Source organism: Salminus brasiliensis, chromosome 10, assembly GCF_030463535.1.
Source record: "Salminus brasiliensis chromosome 10, fSalBra1.hap2, whole genome shotgun sequence".
Classification (NCBI taxonomy): Eukaryota; Metazoa; Chordata; class Actinopteri; order Characiformes; family Bryconidae; genus Salminus; species Salminus brasiliensis.
In genome coordinates this window covers 39,731,962-39,754,927 of record NC_132887.1, presented here as the reverse complement: position 1 = coordinate 39,754,927, position 22,966 = coordinate 39,731,962, and the positions used below count along the sequence as shown (strand labels likewise).

Here is a 22,966-nt window from a genome sequence, read left to right as displayed (position 1 = left end):
TATGTCTACATAGGTCTATCTATCGATCTGTCTACATAGGTCTATCTATCGATCTGTCTACATAGGTCTATCTATCGATCTGTCTACATAGGTCTATCTATCGATTTGTGTCTATCTATCCATCTATGTCTATATAGGTCTATCTATCCATCTACGTCTATATAGGTCTATCTATCCATCTACGTCTATATAGGTCTATCTATCGATCTGTCTACATAGGTCTATCTATCTATGTCTATCCATCTATGTCTATATAGGTCTATCTATCCATCTACGTCTATATAGGTCTATCTATTGATCTGTCTACGTAGGTCTATCTATCTATCTATCTATGTCTATCTATCCATCTACGTCTATATAGGTCTATCTATCGATCTGTCTACGTAGGTCTATCTATCTATCTATGTCTATCTATCCATCTGTCTACATAGGTCTATCTATCGATCTGTCTACATAGGTCTATCTATCTGTCTACATAGGTCTATCCATCTATGTCTATATAGGTCTATCTATGTCTGTATCTATTTATCTGTCTGTATCTAACAGTCTATTTATGTTTATCTATCAAACTGTCTATTTTTCTGTTTATCTATCTGACAATCTGTATCTGTTTATCTATGCATCTGTCAATCTATCTGTCCTGTCTATGTAGATTAAATATAATTAACCAATCTTTTTAAACTGTTCCATGAAAATGAACGTCACAAAGGCACTCAGCTTTGCTTCACGAACACACTGTTTTTATTCACAGTGACGTTCTTCTCCCCAGATCCAGACCCGCTCTCATTACAATCATTCTGATCAGGTTCACACAGGCAAAATATCTTTTCAGACTGTTCAACACAGATATGATAGCAATAAATACACACACACACCAACACACACCACCAGCAGATAAATATAATAAATAAAACAAAGAGTCCCTCATTAAAGACAACGATGGATAAAATCTGTATCTTCAGTTCATTCCTGGACAGAAATTAAGCAAAAGCAAATACAGACATCAAACAGAAAAGGTAATTAACCAGTCAATCAGTCAAAAGTCTGAGCACACCTGATTGTATGTTCTTCTATTTTCATAGACGTTTAGCTCTAAAGGCTCTGGCTTACACCCTTTAGAGCTGTTTCTGAGACAAACATGCATTAGAATTAGAAATGCTACCATTATAAATTCCTATTAAAAAAAAGAGAGGGATTAGTGGCCCCTGTTCATCAATTTCAGCCAATCAGCTGCCTTGTAATGAGGGAGAAAGGTGTCTAAATAGCCTTATTTGGTAGATGGCTGATATCGCTCACAATGTTTGAACTATGCAATTTAGTTTTGATGTAATTATTATTCAGAAATGTGGGAAATGGTAAAAAAAAAAATAATACTATTAAAATAAAACCTGTTCAACATGAGTGTGTCCAAACATCGGAATGAATGAGCACAACAACGAAACCTTTGTAATGTAATGAATTGTCTGTATAAAGATCAAAGCTGTTCTAGAACAACGTCTAGACGAAGAGAATATCACAAACGGTCAGTATTAATAAGTCAACATTACTTCAAGTAGTAAAATGTGCAAAGTGTTGATCAGAGCCGTCAGAGCGTCACAAGGAAACGGCACCGGAAAACACTCCCTGTTTATGGAACAATACTAGAGATGAAACTCTCTTAAAGACAGATGTGCTTTATCTGGAGGTGCCGTCTGTTACCGTCACTGGTCCTGGATAACGCCCTCTCGCTGAACAGGGGGTTCAGGGAGCTGCTGGACGGCTGGATGATTAAGGCAGGATGCTGGTGGTTAAGGGCAATTGGCTGCAGGGTTCAGGGAGTAGGGGAACATCAAAACTCTGGCTCGCATGAAAGACAGGTCAGGGAGGAGCGGGATGACCCGGGTGGCCTCCTCACTGATGGCTCCATCTCTCTCATCCTTTCTGTGAAAATTCACACTGTCACAAACTCACCATTCAGAGCCTTAAGATGGCCCATATAGGCCCATTAGTTCCAGTTTTGGGAAGTGAAAAATGGATGTATCTCTGTATGTGGTACCTCGTCACAGTGCTGGTTCTCTCTGCGGTCTCCATCAGTCTGTTGAAGGCCTCTGCTACATTGCTGCCCACGTTACCGCTGTCCAGTTTAGCAGTGGTCAGCTCATACAACTCCGGATCCACGCCTACAGGAAAGAATGCGTTTATAACACAGCGTAACAATGTCATCACACACACACACACACACACACATATACATATATATATATATATATATATATATATATATATATATATATATACATACATACATACATACATATATATATACACACACACACACACACACACACTACATATACATATATATACACACATATACATATACATATATATATATATATAACAATGCTGGCTTGCATTGCATGTGTATGACAATATAGGGATAATACAGGCATTGCAAATATTCAAGAGATTAACACACATAGGGATGGCAGAACGACACCTCAGCAGATGAACTCGCCCTTGGCAAACAACACTCTCAACTTCAATGTCTTTTAAACACGACACACATCACTTCACGCAAGGTATGCAACCACGCTAGCAAGACACACACTTCAGAGACAAAGGCCAGGGGTGAAACTGAAAAGGGAGCCAAGCTCAAGCGTCCAGTAGCCTCAGGGTTACCAGGTACCAGCATTTCTGGTGAGTGACAAACGACAAGTGTCTTCCAGTCATGTGACGTTTACCAGCAGGTCAAGCGTCTTTGTCTGGTCTTGACACACGCTTGGAAAGATCATATCATGGAAGAAGGTTGAGATTCATGCACATAGAAAATAGATAAACTCATGTTCTTCTTACAGGTTCTTCAGTAAGGTGCTTCAGAAGGATCTTTGGGCGAGGAACCACTGGAAGAACCACTTTTAGTTTCATACACATATCATAATACAGATGCGTGGGTGTGAGACCTTTTAAAGGTCTAAAGAAGCTTCAGGCCAAGCAAACAAATGACACTACAAATATTTGTGGACACCCCTTCTAATGAATGCGCTCACTGCAAATGTGCACCGACAGCTTGTCTAGTCCCTGTAGAGAAGTAATGCCAATAGAATAGGACTCTCTGGAGCTGATGAACATGGTGAACCTTTTGGCAACATGCTGCCTAATGCCAGGCGTGGGCTAGCAGAGGGGTATAAAGCCCCCCAAGCATTGAGGAGCTGTTGAGCAGTGGAAGAACTGTGTTCTCTGGAATGATGGATGGTGGTGGTGCTCCATCTAGTACTTTTAGGAAGAGTTGGGGTGGTGATCATCCAACATCCAACAACCTGACCTCACTAAAGCTCTTGTCACTGCTAGCAATATGAATATGAATGAACAGGGGTCCCAATACTTTTGTCCATATAGAGTATTATGTCTTATTAAAGCTAGTTCAGCTGGTAATTACATGATAATTACACAAGAAACAGGGAACATAAATAAAAATAAACTCATTATATATCTATTGTTTATGTAAATAAACAAAAAATAATCATTACAAATTGACTGACCTGTTGTCCTGAAATAACCTTCGAGCTACTGTGTCTGTACACTGGATATTGTTTTATATACATTTTTTTCTATAAAAACAGGGGGGAAAGTGCTTAAGCTCGAGTGGCAGAAGTCTATCCCATCACACGACACTAGCAAGTCAGTAGATTGAGGGCTAAAGCTGTTAAAGCCAGCAGCCATTCCCGTAACTTCATTAGAGGCCTAAACACGCTAGGAGGAGAACACTAACTGCCAACAGCTGCTCCACCTTGCCTGACTTTGCCATTTCAAAGAAGCTAGCAGGGAGATCAGGTGACATAGTATAGGACAGGGGTCCTGGATTAGCCCACCACCACCGGCAACTGGCCTCCTAGTGGGGCTGTCCTTCAGGAACCTTGGAAAAAACGATCTAGAGAAGAGAAGGCTGGGAAAGTGACTTCACACAGAACAAACTCCAAAAACAGGAAACAACCCAAGCAGAGTTGAACTCACGGCAAGCCAAACACACCAGTATACATCCAAAATGTCCAAAAGTATCCAGACACCACTTCGCTGTAGTGAACTCAACTACCGTAAGGAAGACACTGATGAAGACACGGGCATGAAGGCTGTGGAGCTACGGCAGCTGTTGTGACTGTGGTTCAGAATTAATGAACCAACATCGGCATGACTGACATGACTAAGGCTTTCGTGGTGGAATGCAATCAACCAAATCAAGCTCACAGGAAAATGCAATGTAGTGTAAATCCTTCTCGGAAGAGTAGAGGCTGTAACTGCAGCAAAGGAAGGGTTATTAATAAACTTTCTGTATAATAACCTTGATTTCAGAAGAAATGCTGGATGAGGTGGTGTCTGCATACTTTTGGACATAGTATATACATACATATATGTTTTTTTTTTGTTTTGTTTTTTTTAAATACATCCACCTGTTCTGACCTGGTATTGGTGTATCAGTATCACTGTCTGAGCTACTGTCCTCCACCGGCCCAAAGAAATCAAGGTTGAGCTGGGCGACTACGCCCCCTGCTGCTGGGTTGGAAGAACAATGGATAGCAAAGGCTGAAAGAGTGTGTACGCATATGTGTGTGTGTGTGTATATATAAATATATATATATATATATATATATATATATATATATATATAATATATATATTAAAAAAATAAAAAAATAAAAAAAATAAATATATATATATATATATCAAACATCAAATAACACCAGTGTTTCCTTGCATAGCAACATTACATGAAATTTTGTCAAAATATCTTTAGGGACTATTTTGCCACACAACGCCTTCAGTGTATCCCTCCACCAATTAATTTTATAAATACACAAATTATTATATATATATAAATTATTCTGACTGGGTACCATTTAATGTGTGCTGCTCTTATTGCTGCCTCTACCTTGAAGCAGCACCTTGTTGGAGACGTAGCTGGGCCTTATTCTCTAGGCTATATTAGCCATTATTAGGCCACTACCACACACCCCGCCAAAGTCATATCTGGTCAGCTGTGGCCATGTGGTCAGGAAGCAAACTCAAGCACAGTGTAGGTGTATCTAATAAAGTGGCCGGTGTCTTATTATACAACAACAACATCTGCCACCGGGGAGGTAGAAGAAGCATGGGGGATAAACAGCATGTTGAATGTGAAGAGGATAGAAAAGACAGTGAACAGCAAGACAGGACAGAAGAGGAGAAGAGCCTAATAATATAAAACTTTTTATTGAACTGATCCCGAGATCACGTTTAACACAAAAGTTGGACTGAAAAGAGTCATGCTTTAAATCTGAAAGAAGAGCAGAAGAAGGAGGAGGAGGAGGAGGAGAAGAACAGCAGAAAACCACACTAAAGTGCATCAGAGAGCAGATTCTTTAAGACAGGTCGGGGAGAAGAGTCACAGTCGTTCTTTTAGCGGAAAGAGAGAAGATCAACCACGAGTGAAGGATGAAGAAAGCCAGACAGAAGCACAGTACAGATCACAGAGTGTTTCTGAAGTAAAAACTGACGAGCCGAAGCATTTGACCTTCCTCTAAAGCTTCATGTCCAGAACACTGACCATCACAAAGAGCGTGACAGAGTCCACAACCCACTTCACAACCAAATCGGCAAATAAACACAGAATTTCTGAGGTAATCTTTTAACCAAAAACATAATAACAAAAGACGCCTAGCCTAGTTAGCGCAAAGCTAACGACGTCAGGGCCCAATCAGGAGATATACTGGGCCCTGAACCCTACTGCCAGGCTAGCAGGGGGCTAGTTAGCAGGACACTAAGGAAATCTCCCGCACAGATGCTAGCTTTGCACTGCTAGCGACACTATATGGACAAAAGTATTGGGACACCTTCTTATTTATGGCTTCTTCTGAAGTAAAGGGTATTAAAGAGAGTTTTTTTTTTTACTTTATTTTGGTGGAGGAGCATTGCTGTGAGGATTTGATTGCATAGTGAGGTTAGTGAGGTCAGGATGTTGGATGATCACCACCCCACCTCATCACCCCTTAACTCCTCAACTCATCCTGATAGTACTGGATGGAGCTCCCAACACAGTTCTTCCATTGCTCCACAGCTCAATGCTGGGGGGTGGGGGTGGGGGTCTTTATACCCCTCTAGCCCACGCCTGGCATTATTAGGCAGCATGGTGCCAGTAGGTTCATGTATATGTGTCTATCTGCTCCATTTCTCTACAGGGATTAGACAAGGTGTGCGTGTGCATTTGCACATCTGTGTCAGGTGCGACCTAAAAGTAGCCGAATGTATTCATTAGACGGGGTGTCCGCAAACATTTGGACATATAGTGTACGGTAGCAATCTTGAGAGAAGCATCGCTTCTACTTTCATGTTTTGCTGCTTTCTGTTGGTAGACTCCATGTCCATGTTTAACGGGACATTAGTGACCGTTTGTACGCCCATGTCTTGTTGACACCAAACGTACACGGGGTTCCCACCAGTAATGGCTTTCTATTGGTCAAAAACCCTGATACTTTAGCATTAGCATTAATTAGCATTACAAGCTATCACCATGATGGGGCACTTGGTAATTAAATACATAAGTACTTTTTTATTGTTATTATTATTTACACACTGCCCTTCAAAAGTTTGGGGACACATTAAATTTTAAGCAGACTGTTTCTGAGAGACCGATCGCACGTGTAAATATGTGCAACGGAAGTGTTGGCGGCAGTGCTAGCTTGGAGACAAACCCAAAGTCCATCCCAAGAAAAACAAACAAAACACAACACTGCTCAATGACTGGTAATCAGACCCATCAGAGAACTGACTGGACGTGGTCCTAATAGGGGTCCTAATATTCTAATTGAGCACCTTAGATTGGCATGTGAGACCCCGTGACCCTGCTGAACTACATACAACAGCCCAGGTGAAGCAGGACGACAAGGGCAAATTGTGCTTTTTTTTTTTTACATATGCAGGTGGTCTTGTAGGTGGTCCTGTAGGTGGTTTGAAAACCGCAAGTTAGGGGGCTGATAATGAGCGTGTGGAGGCATGGCTTAGTTGCAGGCCTGCAGAGAAGAGCAGCTAATCTGAGGTTTTGCCGCTTCATGTATGGCCACTGTGACCAGCGGGAGTGCTGACATTCGGAAGGTCGCCACCCGCAGCTGTGTGATAGAAAAGACGAGGCGTCTCGATTTCCTTCATCAACTGAGGCGGCGTTAGAGATGCAGCAGAACTGAAGTAACCTCTAGGGGGCGCACTAGCCAGATGTTTTATTTTAAAGCAAGGGACAAATCCCTTGCTGTACCCAAATGCTACAAGGAGTAGCAAAAATGCCCCACAGCGCCTCCCACTGGCTGATGCATGGGATGCTGGATCAACTGTGTTGAACAATAAAGTGCAATGTTGACGTATTTCCAAACGGTAGGGTCTGCGGTCCTAACGTGTGGGTTGGGCATTATGTTATCTAAAACTGGTAAATTGGGCTTTTAAAAAAAAGTAAAGTGGTGGAATGAACTGGGAGCATTAGAGTTGTTAGGATACCAATTACCTGAGCCAACATTGCACATTGTGCAAAATCTGCCAGTCATCTATTGGTCAGGGTTTGTGAGCATATAGCTTGTGAGCTTATCAATAAAAATAAATAAATAAATAAATAAATAAATAAATAAATAAATAAATAAATAAAAGGTCCCCAAAATGCTGAGAGGCAGTTAATACTGAGGTGTTTTAAACTCCTCTAGTGCAGATTAATATTAATACACTAGATTTAATACTGGTATGGGCCAATATCAGCAGAAAACGCTGGATCAGATATTCAGAAACGTCCGGTGTGGTAGTCGAGTGTTTGAGAAGGTTCAGCATCAGAACCTCAGTTTAAATGATGATCTTGAACAGAAACATTTTTTTAAAAGATTTGTATCCCTCAATAATCAATCATTCAATATCGTTATGAGTGTCGCAAATGAAAAGCTGGTATCGTGACGTCTCTAAGGCCTACCGTCAGCACACCAAGCCCGATTCGGTTCAGTTCCATGGCTTTACATGGGTCCCTACTGAACAGAAACCTCCACAGCTTTCAGTGCAGCTGGGAATAAAACTACGGAGATGCTTTGGCTTCGGGATCCTGGCTGTTCTTTACTGATGAAATTGATGATGACTGGCTGCTGCTGTTTTGCATATTTGAGCAGAAGACCTTCGCAGTCGCAGTCGTGTCTTCAGGTCGAACCAATGAGGTAGTGCAGATCAGGGCACAGTAAAGAGACAACCAGAGAAGAGGAGAGATATGCTGGGAGAGACTGGAATTCCACAGTGCAGGAGTACAAGAAAACAGGAGTAAACCAAGTGGAAGGGTGGGGGTGTGTGGGGTGGGTCAGGGGATTAGAGGTAAGAGGAGAAACAGCAGGCTTGTGCAGATTCCTCAAATAACTTCCTTTCCTCTGACTGCAGTGACCACTGTAGAGACTGGAGGACTGTGGTGGGTGATTGAGAGACTAGGGATTCCCAACCAGAGGTGCTTGTATTCCATCATCATTATTATTCTAAGCATTACTATTGTAATATGCTCTGATTAAAAAAAAATCATGATGTATGTATAATTGGGAAAATTAGGTTTCCCACGGATCTGTGGGATCAAGACTGACCCAAACATTAGCCATCATTCAAAGCTTGATTTTGGGTCAGGATTTTTTTTGGAATGTTGTAGTTTTTAATCTGCTACTTTAACGCCTACGATTTAGGATTTAGGCTCACCCGGGTTTGATGTAGATGAAGGGGTAATTTAAAGACCCCACAATTAATCCCATAATTCTGTTGGGAACCACTGGACTTCAGCATCACAGCAAACCCTTCAGTGCTCCAGTCCATACTCTACAGAGGAGAGGAGGGAAGTGCAGAAAGCACCAGTAGAGGGCTGAAACTCTGCAGTTTCTAAGGACCTAGGTCCATGGGTAGAGGAGAGGACAAACTGGGTGGGGGAGAGGGGGAAAAAAAGGGCGAGAGACAAAGAAAAGGCAGGGAGGGAAAAAAAGAGAGAGAAAAGGATGCAGAGGCAAAGTGAGAGGCTGGAGTTTCAGGAGTAGGATTTCTGGCGAGAGTGGCGGAGAGCTCGGTCTTGTGTTACAGAGAAAGAAGCTCTGCGCTGAGACGTACCGTCCTCCCTGCTGCTCAATGAGGACGCCACCTGCTGGACGCAAGCAGAAAACACACGCTTGATGGGTAAACTGTAGCTAAATTGACAGCCCCAGTCAATTATTCCCATTTGTCTTATTATTAAATTTATTTTTAAGAATTTTCCAGTTTAATATCACATTTAAAAGTATCATTTTTTATTATTATTAAAAGTACATACAGGGCAAAAAACAAACACAAATGTATGAAGTCCCCATTACTTTTATTTTACAGTAAGAGACAGTATAATTAAAACTGGCAACTAATAGGTTCTACGTTATTGATTTTTTTTCTTTTTAAATCAATTTTAATGACTTAATCATGAAAGCTGCTATTATTAATTTTAGTCTTTCAGTATGGGTTATACATTATCGTAGTGCATCTCCTTAATAATATCTAAAATGGGCTTGACGTTTCCTCTCATTCTTACCAGTGTGCATAAAGTGGACCTGCCCTGGCCTGGTGAAGATGGTGTTAAAGGGGCAGGAGAGGTTGGGGAAGGTTTCACAGGATCTTTGGTAGGTTCAAGCAGTCCCTAAATAAAAGACAAGTGGGTGGGTGAGTGAGTGGCAAAGCAAGTGGTTGTATTACATACATCACAGTCCATATTCACACTAATCTCTTTTAGCATCTATGTGTTAATGATTTATACTCATTAACACACAGACGGACTTCTTGCTTCTAATCTAAGGTCAGAAAGCTTGTGCTGCTTGAGTTCAACAGGGTGCAAATAGCAATAAAAGCAGGTGTGCAGTTCTTCATGTACTTAATATTAACCAGGTTTATGATGCTGTCAGTGTTTCAGACTTCTTAGATTTCGATTAGCTGAGGGTTTGAGTAGGCGATGCCACAGTGGACATTTAACACTGGCTCAACGATTCACTCACCAGGCCTGAAGCAAACATAGGCACGATCATTGGTCGCTTCTTCTGACCAGTGAACAACTGCAAAGACGATAAAACAACATCCAATTAAACAAGAACATTCAATGCAATCAAATCCTCACAGCAATGCTCCTCCAAAATCTAGTAGAAAGTAGAGACTCTTCTCTGGACAGTACTCCAACAGAAACACAAGAAACACAACAATCACAAGAAACACTGAATAATAGGCAGGTGTCCCAATACTTTTGTCCATATAGCGTACAAATACATATCTGCAATAGGTGCAGAAAGGCCAAAAAAACCTGGTAAACTCACAATATTGCGGATTCCCAGGCAGTCCAGCAGAATCCTGTTGCTGCGTGAGCCGACCCACTGGACCTTAAGGCCATGGGCGCTGTGTGTGTCCAGCAGGTGGCACCACATGGCTGCAGCCTCCCTGAAACGGCACACAGGGAAATGGAGAAGAGAAGCAGCAGCATGGCTGTGTTCCAATCTCTGCACTCACAAACTGATGAGACAGTCTCACTAGCTGCCCTGAGAAGCCCCCCCCCCCCCCCAGACTTCACTACAGAACGTGGCGATACTGAGCATGTCATGAGCAACCAGGATGGGATCCTTACCCCTGAACAGGGTGGCTGCTGTTCGCTCCAGGGTCCTGGGGCTCCAGGAGGGTCTGTAAAGTCACAACCTCTGTGACTTCAGACGTGACCTCAGAGGGGAAGAAAGTGCTCTGGAGGAGATGCTGCACTTTACAGCTCAACCCAGCCTGAGAAAGAACAAGAGGTAAGGGGTGGGTGCGGGTTAGGCTGAACGCTAAAGCTGTGGAACGAGCTCAGTGTGATCCGATTTAAACAAAAGAAAATGCAAAATAATACATTTTTGTCGACTCACCGACACGTCGTCATTCTGGAGACCGTCACAAGAGGGCGCTATGCTCGGCTGTTCCTCGACGAACGCCGCCCACGAGTCCTGCTGGCTCTCGCGCTCCTCCTGCAGCCCGAACGCAACCCATCTGTCGTCCACACTGCCGGCCAAACCTCCAAACGGAGCCGAACTAAAATCTGCAAAGCTGTCGCTTGGAGGAAGCGCCGAACACCACGTTCCTTCGGCGTTGTCGTCGTTAGCCTCTTCTCGCTCTTCCTCAGGTAGCTCCTCATCCTCCTTCCAGTCCTTCAGGGTGTCCGTCTCCCCAAAATCAGTGTCGGTGGAGCAGCCGGATAGTGCAGTGACAAAGTCAGCAAATCCTTCTTGCGTTGCCGATTCAGTCCGGCTGAAGTCCGCAACGCCAACAGCGTCCTCGTCCATCTCCACCGTGCCCTTAACCTCCCTTGAAACCTTATCCGCCTCCGTGTCGGGCACTATCTTCACAGTGAGGTCTGTCGTAGTCCCACAAAGCTCCTTGCCAGGTACCTCTACCTCTGATTCAGTCCAATCCCCAAAATCATCAGACCCGCTTTCAGGCACAGCTTCACCAGAAGCTCCCTGAAGACCAGTGGACACGTCTTCGTGTTCCTGCTGTTCCTTCCGTTCATCAATACTTTGATCCCCGTCTGTTTTATTGGAGCTAATCTCCTGGAATTGAGTTGCCACCTCATCCACCACAGTTCCTCCAGACTCAGACACTTCTTTCCTGGAGATCTGGGACGCAGCGGAGGGTGGGTTAGGACCATTGGAAGATTCCGCTCTAGACTGAAGGCCAGTCTCTGTGGAGACCCCAAGCGCCGTACCTACGTTAAGCTGGCTTGGTCCATTACTAAGGGAGCGTCCTCCACCATCCATGCCGAGGTCCCTTTCCTCTGTACTGCTGACCCCAAAGTCCTGAAGCACAGAAGTGCTAGCTGGTCTGTGTTGACCTGCGCTGGAGACCACAGACGGCGCCCCGTTGAGGTCAGATGGTGGAACACCATTGCTAATTTCGGACAGCTCGTCTACACTAACATTGGTCTCGCTCACCGAAGGCTTGGAGTACATCTGATTATCCGCCAGCGCTTCCGTCTCTTCGGATGCCGCGTTTTTCCCTGATGAAGAGACGTCCTGTACGGGTGTGGTGATGTGCAGGTCAGGTGGGGAGCTCTCTGCCGCATGTGATTGGCTGCAAGTGGTGGCTGTGTTAAACTCTGAGAAACTGAAGCTGGAGGACACGCCACTGCAGTAACCTCCGAAGGCGCCGAACTCGTCCTCGTCTTCCTCCTCTCCACCCTCGTCCAGCGGAGGAGGGGAGGAGGAGTAAAGGCGGACCACGTCAGGTTCCATGCTCCTCTAGCGCGGCCTGGAGGACACATGCACGTAGACCTGAAAGAGAAACAGAGGGAGATTCGGGGGAAGATTCGGATTCTTTGACCAAGCCCAGACGCTCCTGAAGGCCTTCGTTACAGGTTTGTTAAGCTCTGCTAAACTCGGCAGGGTGGGGGAACCTCCAGGTCCAGGATTGGGCACCTTCCCTCGACTTCGCTAGATGAGTCAATAAGAGCATGTTTACAACCTGCCACTCTTAGACATGCCATTATCTGACGACCCTGAGACAGCTTTTGTTGCTTAAGTCAGTAAGGAAGCAATGAGACACTAACATATCATGGACAGCTGTACACATGCATTTCTGGACAAGCTGAGAGAGCTGCAGAAGCTTGATCTGAAGGTGTAGCAGCATGTGGGCTGAGGCGGTAGAGTAACACTACAGGATTTTACACTCTATGGGTTACACAGAGTCACACAGCAGTTCTGGAGAGAGGTTCTCCTCCTCCTGCAGCTCCACCATCAAAGCTCATATACACACACAGCTGCTGACGGCTTCTGGTCGATCAATTGCGGCTGACTCAGGATGTGATGAGTTAGCAGTGCTGCGGAATTGAGCGACCCCCTACTCAGCAACTGGGACGTTTTTTGATCTGCCGGGTCTTTAAAAACGTCCATCCAGGGCTTCCTGGACATGCCGACTCACCTGAATTGTGACGGCGGTCTCTAAGGCGGACATGAAGACTGGGGCTGGTGACACAGGCAGGTTTAGGAGAGGACACTACTGATGAGCGATGCTCGACGCCTGGCTTTTAATTCATTTAAACGACGGCTACAGGAAGTGGAGACGTGTGATGGTGATGCCCGACCCAGTCTTGGTACTCTCTTCCAAAAGTACCCTATCCATACAACATCCTGACCTCACTAGCGCTCTTGTTGCTGAATGCAATCAAATCCTCACAGCAATGCTCCTTACAAAATCTATGGACAGTAGAGACAGGTACTCCAACAAAAGCAGGATAAGCTCTTGTCAGAAACAATTAATAAGGAGCAGGTGTCCCAATACTTTTGTCAATACAGTGTACCTCGCCGTAAGTTCTCCAGCCGCTGTCGCCGCTGCACATGCATCCTTTGCCGCCATTCTTTCTCCAGGTGTCAGTAGCTCCTCCTTTTCCGTTTATTTATTTTTGCATTGCATTGTGGGATAATCGTGTCCATCGTAACCACTCTCCTCCTGCACTATTTGAGGTGTAGTCAGGTGGAGCAGAGGGGTTGGTTTCCGTTTCAGTTTTAATAGTGTTTGTCTGTGAGCACAAAGACACAGATAGAGTTCCCCCATGATCAGTTTACTGTGTGTGTGTGTGTGTGTGTGTGTGTGTGTGTGTGTGTGTGTGTGTGTGTTGTAGTAAAACCAGGTCTAAACCTACAGAAAAAATTATTATTTTTCTTTTTTACTGATTATGGCTTTGATTAGACTTTCTTTCTAATCCTAATGACAGATATCTACCATATCTAACACCTACAGGACAGCGTTATTACATACACAGAGATAAAGGCAGAGACGGAGATTAAAGCAGAAGAAGAGACGGAGGTGAAGGCAGAGACAGAGATGGACACAGATGAAGGCAGAGGCACAGACGGAGATGAAGGCAGAGACAGAGACGGACACAGATGAAGGCAGAGACAGAGACGGAGATGAAGGCAGAGACAGAGACGGAGATGGAGGCAGAGACAGAGACGGAGATGAAGGCAGAGACAGAGACGGAGATGAAGGCAGAGACAGAGACGGAGACGAAGGCGGAGACAGAGACGAAGGCGGAGACAGAGACGAAGGCGGAGACGGAGACAGATGAAGGCAGAGACGGAGACAGATGAAGGCAGAGACGGAGACAGATGAAGGCAGAGACGGAGACAGATGAAGGCAGAGACGGAGACAGAGACAGATGAAGGCAGAGATGGAGACAGAGATGAAGGCAGAGATGGAGACAGAGATGAAGGCAGAGACGGAGACAGAGATGGAGACAGAGACGGAGACAGAGATGGAGACAGAGACGGAGACAGATGAAGGCAGAGGCACAGACAGAGACAGATGAAGGCAGAGACACAGACAGAGACAGATGAAGGCAGAGACACAGACAGAGACAGATGAAGGCAGAGACACAGACAGAGACAGATGAAGGCAGAGACACAGACAGAGACAGATGAAGGCAGAGACACAGACAGAGACAGATGAAGGCAGAGACACAGACAGAGACAGATGAAGGCAGAGACACAGACAGAGACAGATGAAGGCAGAGACACAGACAGAGACAGATGAAGGCAGAGACAGAGACAGATGAAGGCAGAGGCACAGACAGAGACAGAGATGAAGGCGGAGGCGAAGGCAGAGGCACAGACGGAGACGGAGTCAGAGATGAAGGCAGAGGCACAGACGGAGACGAAGGCGGAGGTGAAGGCACAGATGGAGGCGGACGCAGAGGCACAGACGGAGGCGAAGGCACAGACTTCATAAACGGGCAGCAGTTTCCCCCTGCTGTGCCCTGGCTGTTTCCCAGCTGTAGGTAAGTAACTAACCTACAGCTAAAGGGTTTGGACTCAGGCGTGATCTACTGTGGCTTTCTGTGGCCTCCAGAGGACTAGAGGTGGAGACTTCAGGTCCAGAAAGTAAAAATCCGTCCCAGGATTTAGTTCCAACAGCCTGGGCAGCTCTGCTCCACCTGACTACACCTCAAATAGTGCAGGAGGAAGCCCTCGCTGTCAACAGAACACCAGGTCAAGACTCAGGGTTCGTCCCAATCGCATTCTAATGAGTGATACCAGCCAGGTGAGTACAGATAAGTGCTGAAGTGGAGTATCCTCTAATACCCACGATGCACACCACTCAGAAGGGGACGACTTCTCGAGAGTGGTTACGATGGACACCATTATCCCACAATGCAATGCACAAATTTTAAACACGGAAAGGGCTACTGACAAAAGTATTGGGACACCTGCTCCTCATTAATTGTTTCTGAAAAGAGCTCGCCCTGCTTCTGTTGGAGTACCTGTCTCTACTGTCCATAGAATTTGTAGGGAGCATTGCTGTGAGGATTTGATTGCATTCAGCAACAAGAGCTTTGCTGAGGTAAGGATGTTGGGCGGAGCTTCACTACACTCAGAGGCCAGCAGAGGCGCTAGACCTGTGAGTGCACTTACTACCAAGTGTACGAGCGCGCAGAACGCTAGCCTGCCGATTGGGACACAGCCCCTGGCTCTCTCATTAACTCACTCGTTAGCCACAACACCGAAGTGAAATACACATACAAGCGCAGGCATCCACACTTTCCCTCTGGACACCTGTCTACCTGGACATGGTCTCAGGTGATACCCACAGCTGTCAGGCTCAGTATTCTCACCTACCCGCCGTGTGGGGCTAGCTAGCCTGCTAGCCAGGTAGCGCTAGCTAGCTGTGTCTGTGGCAGCAGAGGCAGCAGAGACCGCCTGTCCAAATAACCGCGAGCTCGTCTTACCTTCATCTATCCCCTGAAGTAAATCATGACGACCGAGGGTCAGTCTATAATTCTGGAGGGTCAACGCTCCTCACTCCGGGGTCGTTACGGCCCGCCTGTCCGCGCTCAGCTCCCACCCGCTTCCCCACATGCCCCGCCTCCCGCTGCGCGCTGATTGGCCCCTACTTCAGACTCACAGGCGGGCTGCTGATTGGTCGCTTAAGACGTCGTTCACAGCCACACTAGTCTGGATGCTCCTGAACCGCTTTTATTTATAACAGGAACGTTTTTTTTTTTACGTTTTGGTAACGTTTATTTGTTTATAATTATATAACTGAAGATGGGATTTTCATATTTGGTAAGCATATAAAAAATATAAAAAATATATTAGTAAAAAATCTGAAACCTGTCCACTTTAAATATATAAGATTACATTAGATTAGATTCAATGTATGTATGTATATATATTACAGTGTAAATTATTTATTGTAAAAAAAAAATTTGTAACTGAGTGTCTTGCTATCCCTTTCTGTTGTTACACTGGGAATTTCCCCGCTGCAGGACTAATAAAGGACTATCTTATCTTATAATGTGTGTGTGTGTGTGTGTGTGTGTGTGTGTGTGTGTGTGTGTGTGTGTGTGTGTGTGTGTGTGGTGCGGAGGTGGCAGCCTGTTGCTGTAGCTGTTTTTGATTGCTTGTTTTACTTCTATTATTTATATTGTGTGTATATTGGTAATTTATCTACATTTTTGCATCTGAGTGTCTTGCTATCCCTTTGCTGCTGTGACACTGAGAATTTCCCCATGGTGGGACTAATAAAGGATTATATAATCTTATCTTATCTTAGAATGTATGTATAGACAGAATGTGGGATATGGCATAAGGGTATGGTATATAGTATTATTTACATTTACATATTGTGCATGCAGTGGTATATATATATATATAATAAGGGTGAGGTATATAAAATAAAATCAGGGAGAGAAAAGCAATGATTGCACAGCATATATTGAAAGGTGTAACAGTAACTACAGATATGAATACTGCAAAATGAACAGAATTGCAAATATAAATAGAACTGTATGGGTATAAAACCACTATATATATAAACATATATATATGATATATATATATATATATATTCATATATATATGTTCATATATATATATATATATATATATATATATATATATATATATATGAACCATTTCTTTAAACGTTTCCACAACATTCATATTTTTCTAACTGTGTAATAAACGTTCTAATAACTTTGCTATTTTGCTTTTTTTATATAAAAAAAAATCCCAACATTTTTATGACGTTCTCTGTTAGCTGGAAATGTTTACCCTTCGCAAATTATTATAAATATATATATATATATTTTTTTAATTATGTTGCCATGCATTAGCTGCATTTTAGGGGCAGTGGTGGCTCAGCGGTTAGAGCGCCGGGATATCGATAACAGGGTTGTGGGTTCGATTCCCGGGCTCGGCAAGCTGCCACTGTTGGGCCCTTGAGCAAGGCCCTTTACCCTCTCTGCTCCCCGGGCGCTGGAGTTGGTTGCCCACCGCTCTGGGTGTGTGTGTGTACTCACTGCCCCTAACACGTGTGTGTGTGTGAGTGTGTGTTCACTACCAGATGGGTTAAATGCGGAGGACACATTTCGCTGTACAGTCCACACTGTACAGTGACAAATACGTGCACCTTTATCCTTTATCCTTTTTTTCTAAATACGGATAATACTGATAAATTAAATATAGTCTCAAATGATCTGTTTCGGTAATAAGGAATAAATAAGTCTTTTTTTATCTTTACCACGAATCAAAATATTAAAATAAATTATTATTATTATTTCTCCACGTCTTCACGTTTTAATCTCATTTTCAGCGGAGAGCCAATCACAGCGCAGCAGACTTTACTAGCCAGGCGTTTGTCCCACCCGTATCTTGACAAAACCCGCCCCTCCTGCGCTAGGATTGGCTAGAAGTTCAAGCTCAAGGTGACCTCTGATTGGACAGTTGGGAAGTAGGTCACGCCACCGTAGAAAGAACGGAAACAGCGGCTGCGTCCAAAACCGCATTTATTAGTAACACTAGATGATGGAGGACTGCAGTGTTTAGTCTGGGACTAAATTAAAGTTGTATTCAATAATTAAAACTTTTGGCTGATGGAAGTCTTAATTGTGGGGAGATTTGCATGTTTGGTTGGTAGAGTTTATTTAATAAATGTACCTCTGATTATGTTTTACCAATCAGGAATGCGGGAAACTACCCAATCACAGCACAGGGGGCGGGGTTTGTCTGAATACGAGTGCAGCTTCAGTTATCGGGGATTTACCGCCACCTGCTGGTAGAGGCTGATTTTACACCACGCTGCCACTTTATTGCTGAGGAGAATAGTTTGGTGTGTTTTTTTTTGTTGTGATGTTCCACAATAATTCAAGCACTGCATCATTCAGAGTAGGTTTATTTCAGCATATTTTCATATTTTAAGAATTACCATACCCACACCACAACCCCAAATATCATAGCATGATAGAGTTTCCCATAAAACCCACGTAAAAACATCTAAACCCCACGTAAAAACATCTAAACCCCCTTTATTGGAATAATGTTGTTTTCCTTTCCTCTGATTAATTTCTCAAGACAGTCTTATCATGTTCAGCCTCATCAGCAAGCTCCTTCTTCAAATCATCCACCACCTGCTTTGCTCTTGCAAACTTCCTCTCTCTTTCCTCAGGAGTCGTACATCTTGGTTGGAGGAGATTAATTTTGGGAAGTTTGCAGGCTTCCACAGCTTCAATAAGCCTTCTTCTTGGAACCTCTAAGGCTTTGCGAGTGTCAGGCAAGTAAAAGGCCAGGCTTGCATGATCCCACACGTAAAATATAGAATTTGCAAGAGGTTGCACCTCAACTCTAGCTTCCTCCATGTTTACTGAAAGGCTGAACTGAAGAGCATCGGAAACGGCCTGCGCATGCCAGATAATGTTCCCATCCTGATAACTGGCAAATTCGCTGTCTTCAAGAAGTGGAAGTTCTCCAAATTCGCTCCTCACCCTCTGGTCATCTTCAGGACTATGAACCAGCACACTATACAAAATCTCCTGTTTGTAGAACATGGTGCTCATCACCCTGAGAACAGGTTCTTCTCCTCCACAGTGCTGCTCCTGGTACAATTCCATCAGCTCGGCCAGGGGAAAGACAAAGCGGTAGTTACCGTAGCGGGACTCAGGCTGGAACGCTGGCGAGTTGGTGAACTTGTGCAGGAATAGCTCGTGACCTTCACTTTGCTCTTGTGGTTGATTTGGGAAGATCTTCTGCATGTAGCGACCCTCTGCAGAGTTGATCTCTACTCTTCTTGGATATTTAATGACCACCATGAGACTGGACTAGAATTAGGGGCTTTAAATCTCTCAGACTCTAAGATCATTCGCAGTGGTCTTTCATCAGTGGCATGGGCCACACTCGAGACATGAAACTCAACAGGAGCTGGATATGCTGGCATATCTTTGACCAAGTAATCCAGTATCTTTGGTTTCTCGGGATAATCTCTCGACATCAATTTGTTGATGCCTGTCTGGCCCAACTGCCGTACCTTCGTCCATATTGTAGAATCTTCCAAGATGTGTTTCTTCAGGCCTTCTACGCTCACATGCTTCCCCAGCACTGAGATCTCAGTCATTCCACGTGAATTGCTTTTTACGTTAAATACCACCTACAAAAAAAAACAACAACAACATTGGCTGACCTCACAGATCCAGCAAACTAGACGGAGGCAGTGCTGTAGGCTGTAACACTAAAGCTGAAGAACTTCCTTCCAAAAAAGGCCCAAAACACATTATTAGTGATGGTCAGGTCATGTGCACTGACTCAACGACCCCACCCTCCACTACGACGACTTCAACAGTGCTGCAACCAGGTTACGCAATGCAGATGCCGCCTAGTTACCAGTTGCCACCCAACCGCCCCCAGAATACATATGCAGTGTATCTCATTTTTCTGTAGGAGTCATGTTTATCATAGGTTGATGACCTTACCTCAGGTGGAGAGGCAGTTTCGTCTGCAGTTGCCATTTTTAGCCTGTGGTTCAACAACCCAGCAAACACAGTCCTCAGCTGACTGCTCACAACCAAATGACCAGCTGAGCACAAACACTGAGTATTTGACGGACTTCCGCAGGGCGAGGTCTGAAAGGACTGCAGGAATGGAAAGTGAAACCGGGTCGCTTGGAGAGGTGCTGATGGTAATCTGTAAATCTTTGAGCCGGTGTTTTTTTTCATTCACAAATCCACCGTAAAAGCAACATTAGAGGGTTACTTAGGGAAGGTAAAACAACAGGGTGGAGGCCCTGAGTAGTCCAGCGGTTCGAATTCGCTGGTTCGAATCCCGGTCATGCTGCCATCCATCAGCAGCCGGGGCCCCAGGAGAGCGCACTCTCAAGGGTGGATGGACGGTGCTCTCTCCCCACATCGTTCCTGGACGATGCATCAAAGCCGGGTATACGGTGCTTCCCTCCAGGCAAGTTGGTTGCCCAGTGATGTTGCATTGGCTGCACAGTGTTGCATATATCTTTGAACACTTCAACACCAAGGCCTCTTAATGTCCTGTTAGTGATCATGATGGACTACAGCTGGTAGCTTCCCTGAACCACATAAAAAATGAGTACTCACTGGATTGACCAACACTCAGTACAATGGGAGCTCAGTGCAGATCTGAGAGCACCGGAACTGTTAAACATGGCGGTGGTAGCATCAGGCGCTGGAGCCACTTATCATTGTTGCCAGTGGAAGTGGTTTCAGTGGTACTATTACACTGCAGACTGTGAGGACACGATGAACAGCACCACACTTCACACAGAAATCCTGGATTTAATCTCTTTTATTTTATTATCACATATGTGCAGAGTTTAAAAGAAACAAAGAAGCAAGAAACATGAGTTATTAATAATATCCCATCCCAAAAAGAGTTATATTATAGTATTATTATTATTATTATTATATACCCTAAAATACATCAAATGAAAATGACAGAAGACACATTTAGAGCCTGATAATCATGATGATAATAATTATAATAATAATAATTGCTATTAAAATGTTCCCAACTGTAAACTAAGCAGAACATAATGCAGTTTATCATAAAATTCATAAAAAGTAAAAAATCATTATAGAATTATATAACAGTCATCACAACAGAGCTGATTATAACATGATTATAAGGCATAAAGATTCAAGATAACTCAGTTAAGATCGTCAATTCAGACCAAATTCCTAAAAATTTCTATAAAATAAAATTGAAGAATTTAAGAAGTTCTGAAAGAACAGCTAAACATGGCCTTGGACCTGTCTACGATATGTCTAATTATGCTCTAAAATGGATCGCATATAATGTCATCAGAGCCAAAAAGAAATAACAAATGATCTATAATTATTACTCCATATCCATCTTCTCCCACTGACCCCTTTCACGTCCACCCATTCTGGCTCTGCTATACTGGTGCACAGGCACAGACCGTAGTGCATCTGCTGCTGCACTGAATCCATGCTTCTAACATAGCTAACAAGCACTGGAAGTGTACATACCCCACCAGCGTAGCGGCAGTAACTGGAGGCCTAAATGACCCCACGACCTTCTTAAACCGGGTGGAGGAGGAAGAGGTGGAGGAGTAATCTCTAATTGACTTGATCACATGCTTTCTGATCCTGGGTGGACACTGGAGTGCTCTGAAAAGGCTCTGGGCCTTTTCAAGTCAAGCGGCCTTCATAAACAACATATCTTGCCAGAGACCAGGCTGTAGTGGGACTAGACTGTGTTGAAAGTACAAAAATAACATGTAATTAGTTGTTTGATGGGACTTTGGACCTGTGGAACATGTGGCAAGACCTCTTATATGGTACTCATTTCCTCGTCCGATTCTTTTTCACATTTCACATCAGCCAGCTCATCTCCTAGCATCGTTTTCAAGCCGTCTACCTCTTTCTCTGCAGCTCTGAAGCAGGATTCAGGATCATTGGTCTTGAAGAGGGCAATCTCGTGCAGTCTGCAGGCCTCGAGAGCCTTTATGAGCCTTTGTTTAGGGACTTTCAGGGCCTTTTCAGGAGGCAAATGAAAAGCCAGGCAGACCTGATCCCACACATAGTATGTGGAGCCCCACAGATATGTCGCTACTGACTGCGATTTATCTGGGATTTCTGAAAGGGTAAAGCTGAGGGCAGACGCGGTGGCTTGTGCACGCCAGACAATCTGCTTGTCGACATAACGAACAAATTCACTGCTTTGAAGAAGCGGGTACTTGCTGAACTTCTCATTGTCTTCAGGACTATGAATCAGCACAGCATAAACAATCTCCTGCTTGTAGAACATGGTCTTGAAGACCCTGAGAACGGGCTCTTTCCCTCCACAGTTCTGCTGCTGGTACAGTTCCATCAGCTCAGCCAGGGGAAAGGTAAAGCGGTAGTTACCGTACTGGGATTTGTTGGTTTGGAACACAGGCGAGGTGGTGAACTTCTCCAGGAAGGGCCTCTGAATCTTCTCGTTTTGCGAGTAGAGTTTCTCCGCAGACATGATCTCCTCCTCACCAATTTTCAAGGTCCACCACGAGACCACAGAGCGAGGGGGTTTGATCTCCTCTGACTTCAGGATCTCTTGGAATGGTCCGAGGTCAGTGGCATGGGCCACACTTGAGACATGAAACTCGACAGGAGTTGGATATGCTGGCATATCTTCAACCAAGTAATCCAGTATCCTTGGTTTCTGAGGTCGCATCTTGGATTCAAAATTGTGGGTGTCGCACCGACCCAACCCGCAAATCTTCGGCCATATTGTAGAATCTTGCTCTATGCTGGTTCTCAGGTCCTGAATGCTTACATGCCTCCCCTCCACTGAGAGCTCGGTCATTCTACGAGAATTAAGCCCTGCATTGATCTTGATCTGTAAAGACAGACGATTTTTTTGTTATTTTTTTAATTTGGTTTCTTCAAATCTCAAAAAAACAAAAGTTACATCTTAAATTACTTGAGATCTCAATTGAACAAATACATAAATAAATAACATATGTTTGTGGTCAGTAGCTTCTTACCTCCGATTTAAAAGCAGGTTTGACCTCAAAAACTGCCATTTTTTACTCCCAAGGTTCCAAATACCCAGCACAGTCCAACCTGATGACTGATCACAAGCAGAAAACATCCACCCACAGAGGATATCCTTTTTTCAGAGAAATAATTCTAAGGAAATGAAAC

At 44.2% G+C, this 22,966-nt stretch overlaps 2 protein-coding genes across 3 annotated transcripts; both read right to left on the bottom strand.

Annotated features, from left to right (window-relative positions):
• Positions 1-726: 726 nt before the first annotated feature.
• On the bottom strand, positions 727-15,858 carry aftphb (aftiphilin b). Of its 2 annotated transcripts, none has more exons than XM_072690085.1 (9): positions 15,749-15,858; positions 10,899-12,299; positions 10,628-10,773; positions 10,323-10,443; positions 10,011-10,067; positions 9,554-9,658; positions 9,106-9,139; positions 2,036-2,159; positions 727-1,920 (listed from the first exon to the last, which is right to left on the bottom strand). In XM_072690085.1, the coding sequence occupies exons 2-9, from the start codon at positions 12,258-12,260 to the stop codon at positions 1,788-1,790; spliced, it is 2,082 nt and encodes a 693-aa protein (XP_072546186.1). In that variant the 5' UTR covers positions 12,261-12,299; positions 15,749-15,858; the 3' UTR covers positions 727-1,787. The 2 variants fall into 2 exon arrangements, with proteins under 2 accessions (XP_072546186.1, XP_072546187.1); XM_072690086.1 differs by having other exon boundaries at positions 9,106-9,136.
• Positions 15,859-20,834: 4,976 nt separating this feature from the next.
• LOC140564912 (uncharacterized) lies at positions 20,835-22,896 on the bottom strand. The gene is made up of 2 exons (XM_072690609.1): positions 22,807-22,896; positions 20,835-22,658 (listed from the first exon to the last, which is right to left on the bottom strand). The coding sequence occupies exons 1-2, from the start codon at positions 22,843-22,845 to the stop codon at positions 21,615-21,617; spliced, it is 1,083 nt and encodes a 360-aa protein (XP_072546710.1). The 5' UTR covers positions 22,846-22,896; the 3' UTR covers positions 20,835-21,614.
• Between the last annotated feature and the right edge of the window lie 70 nt (positions 22,897-22,966).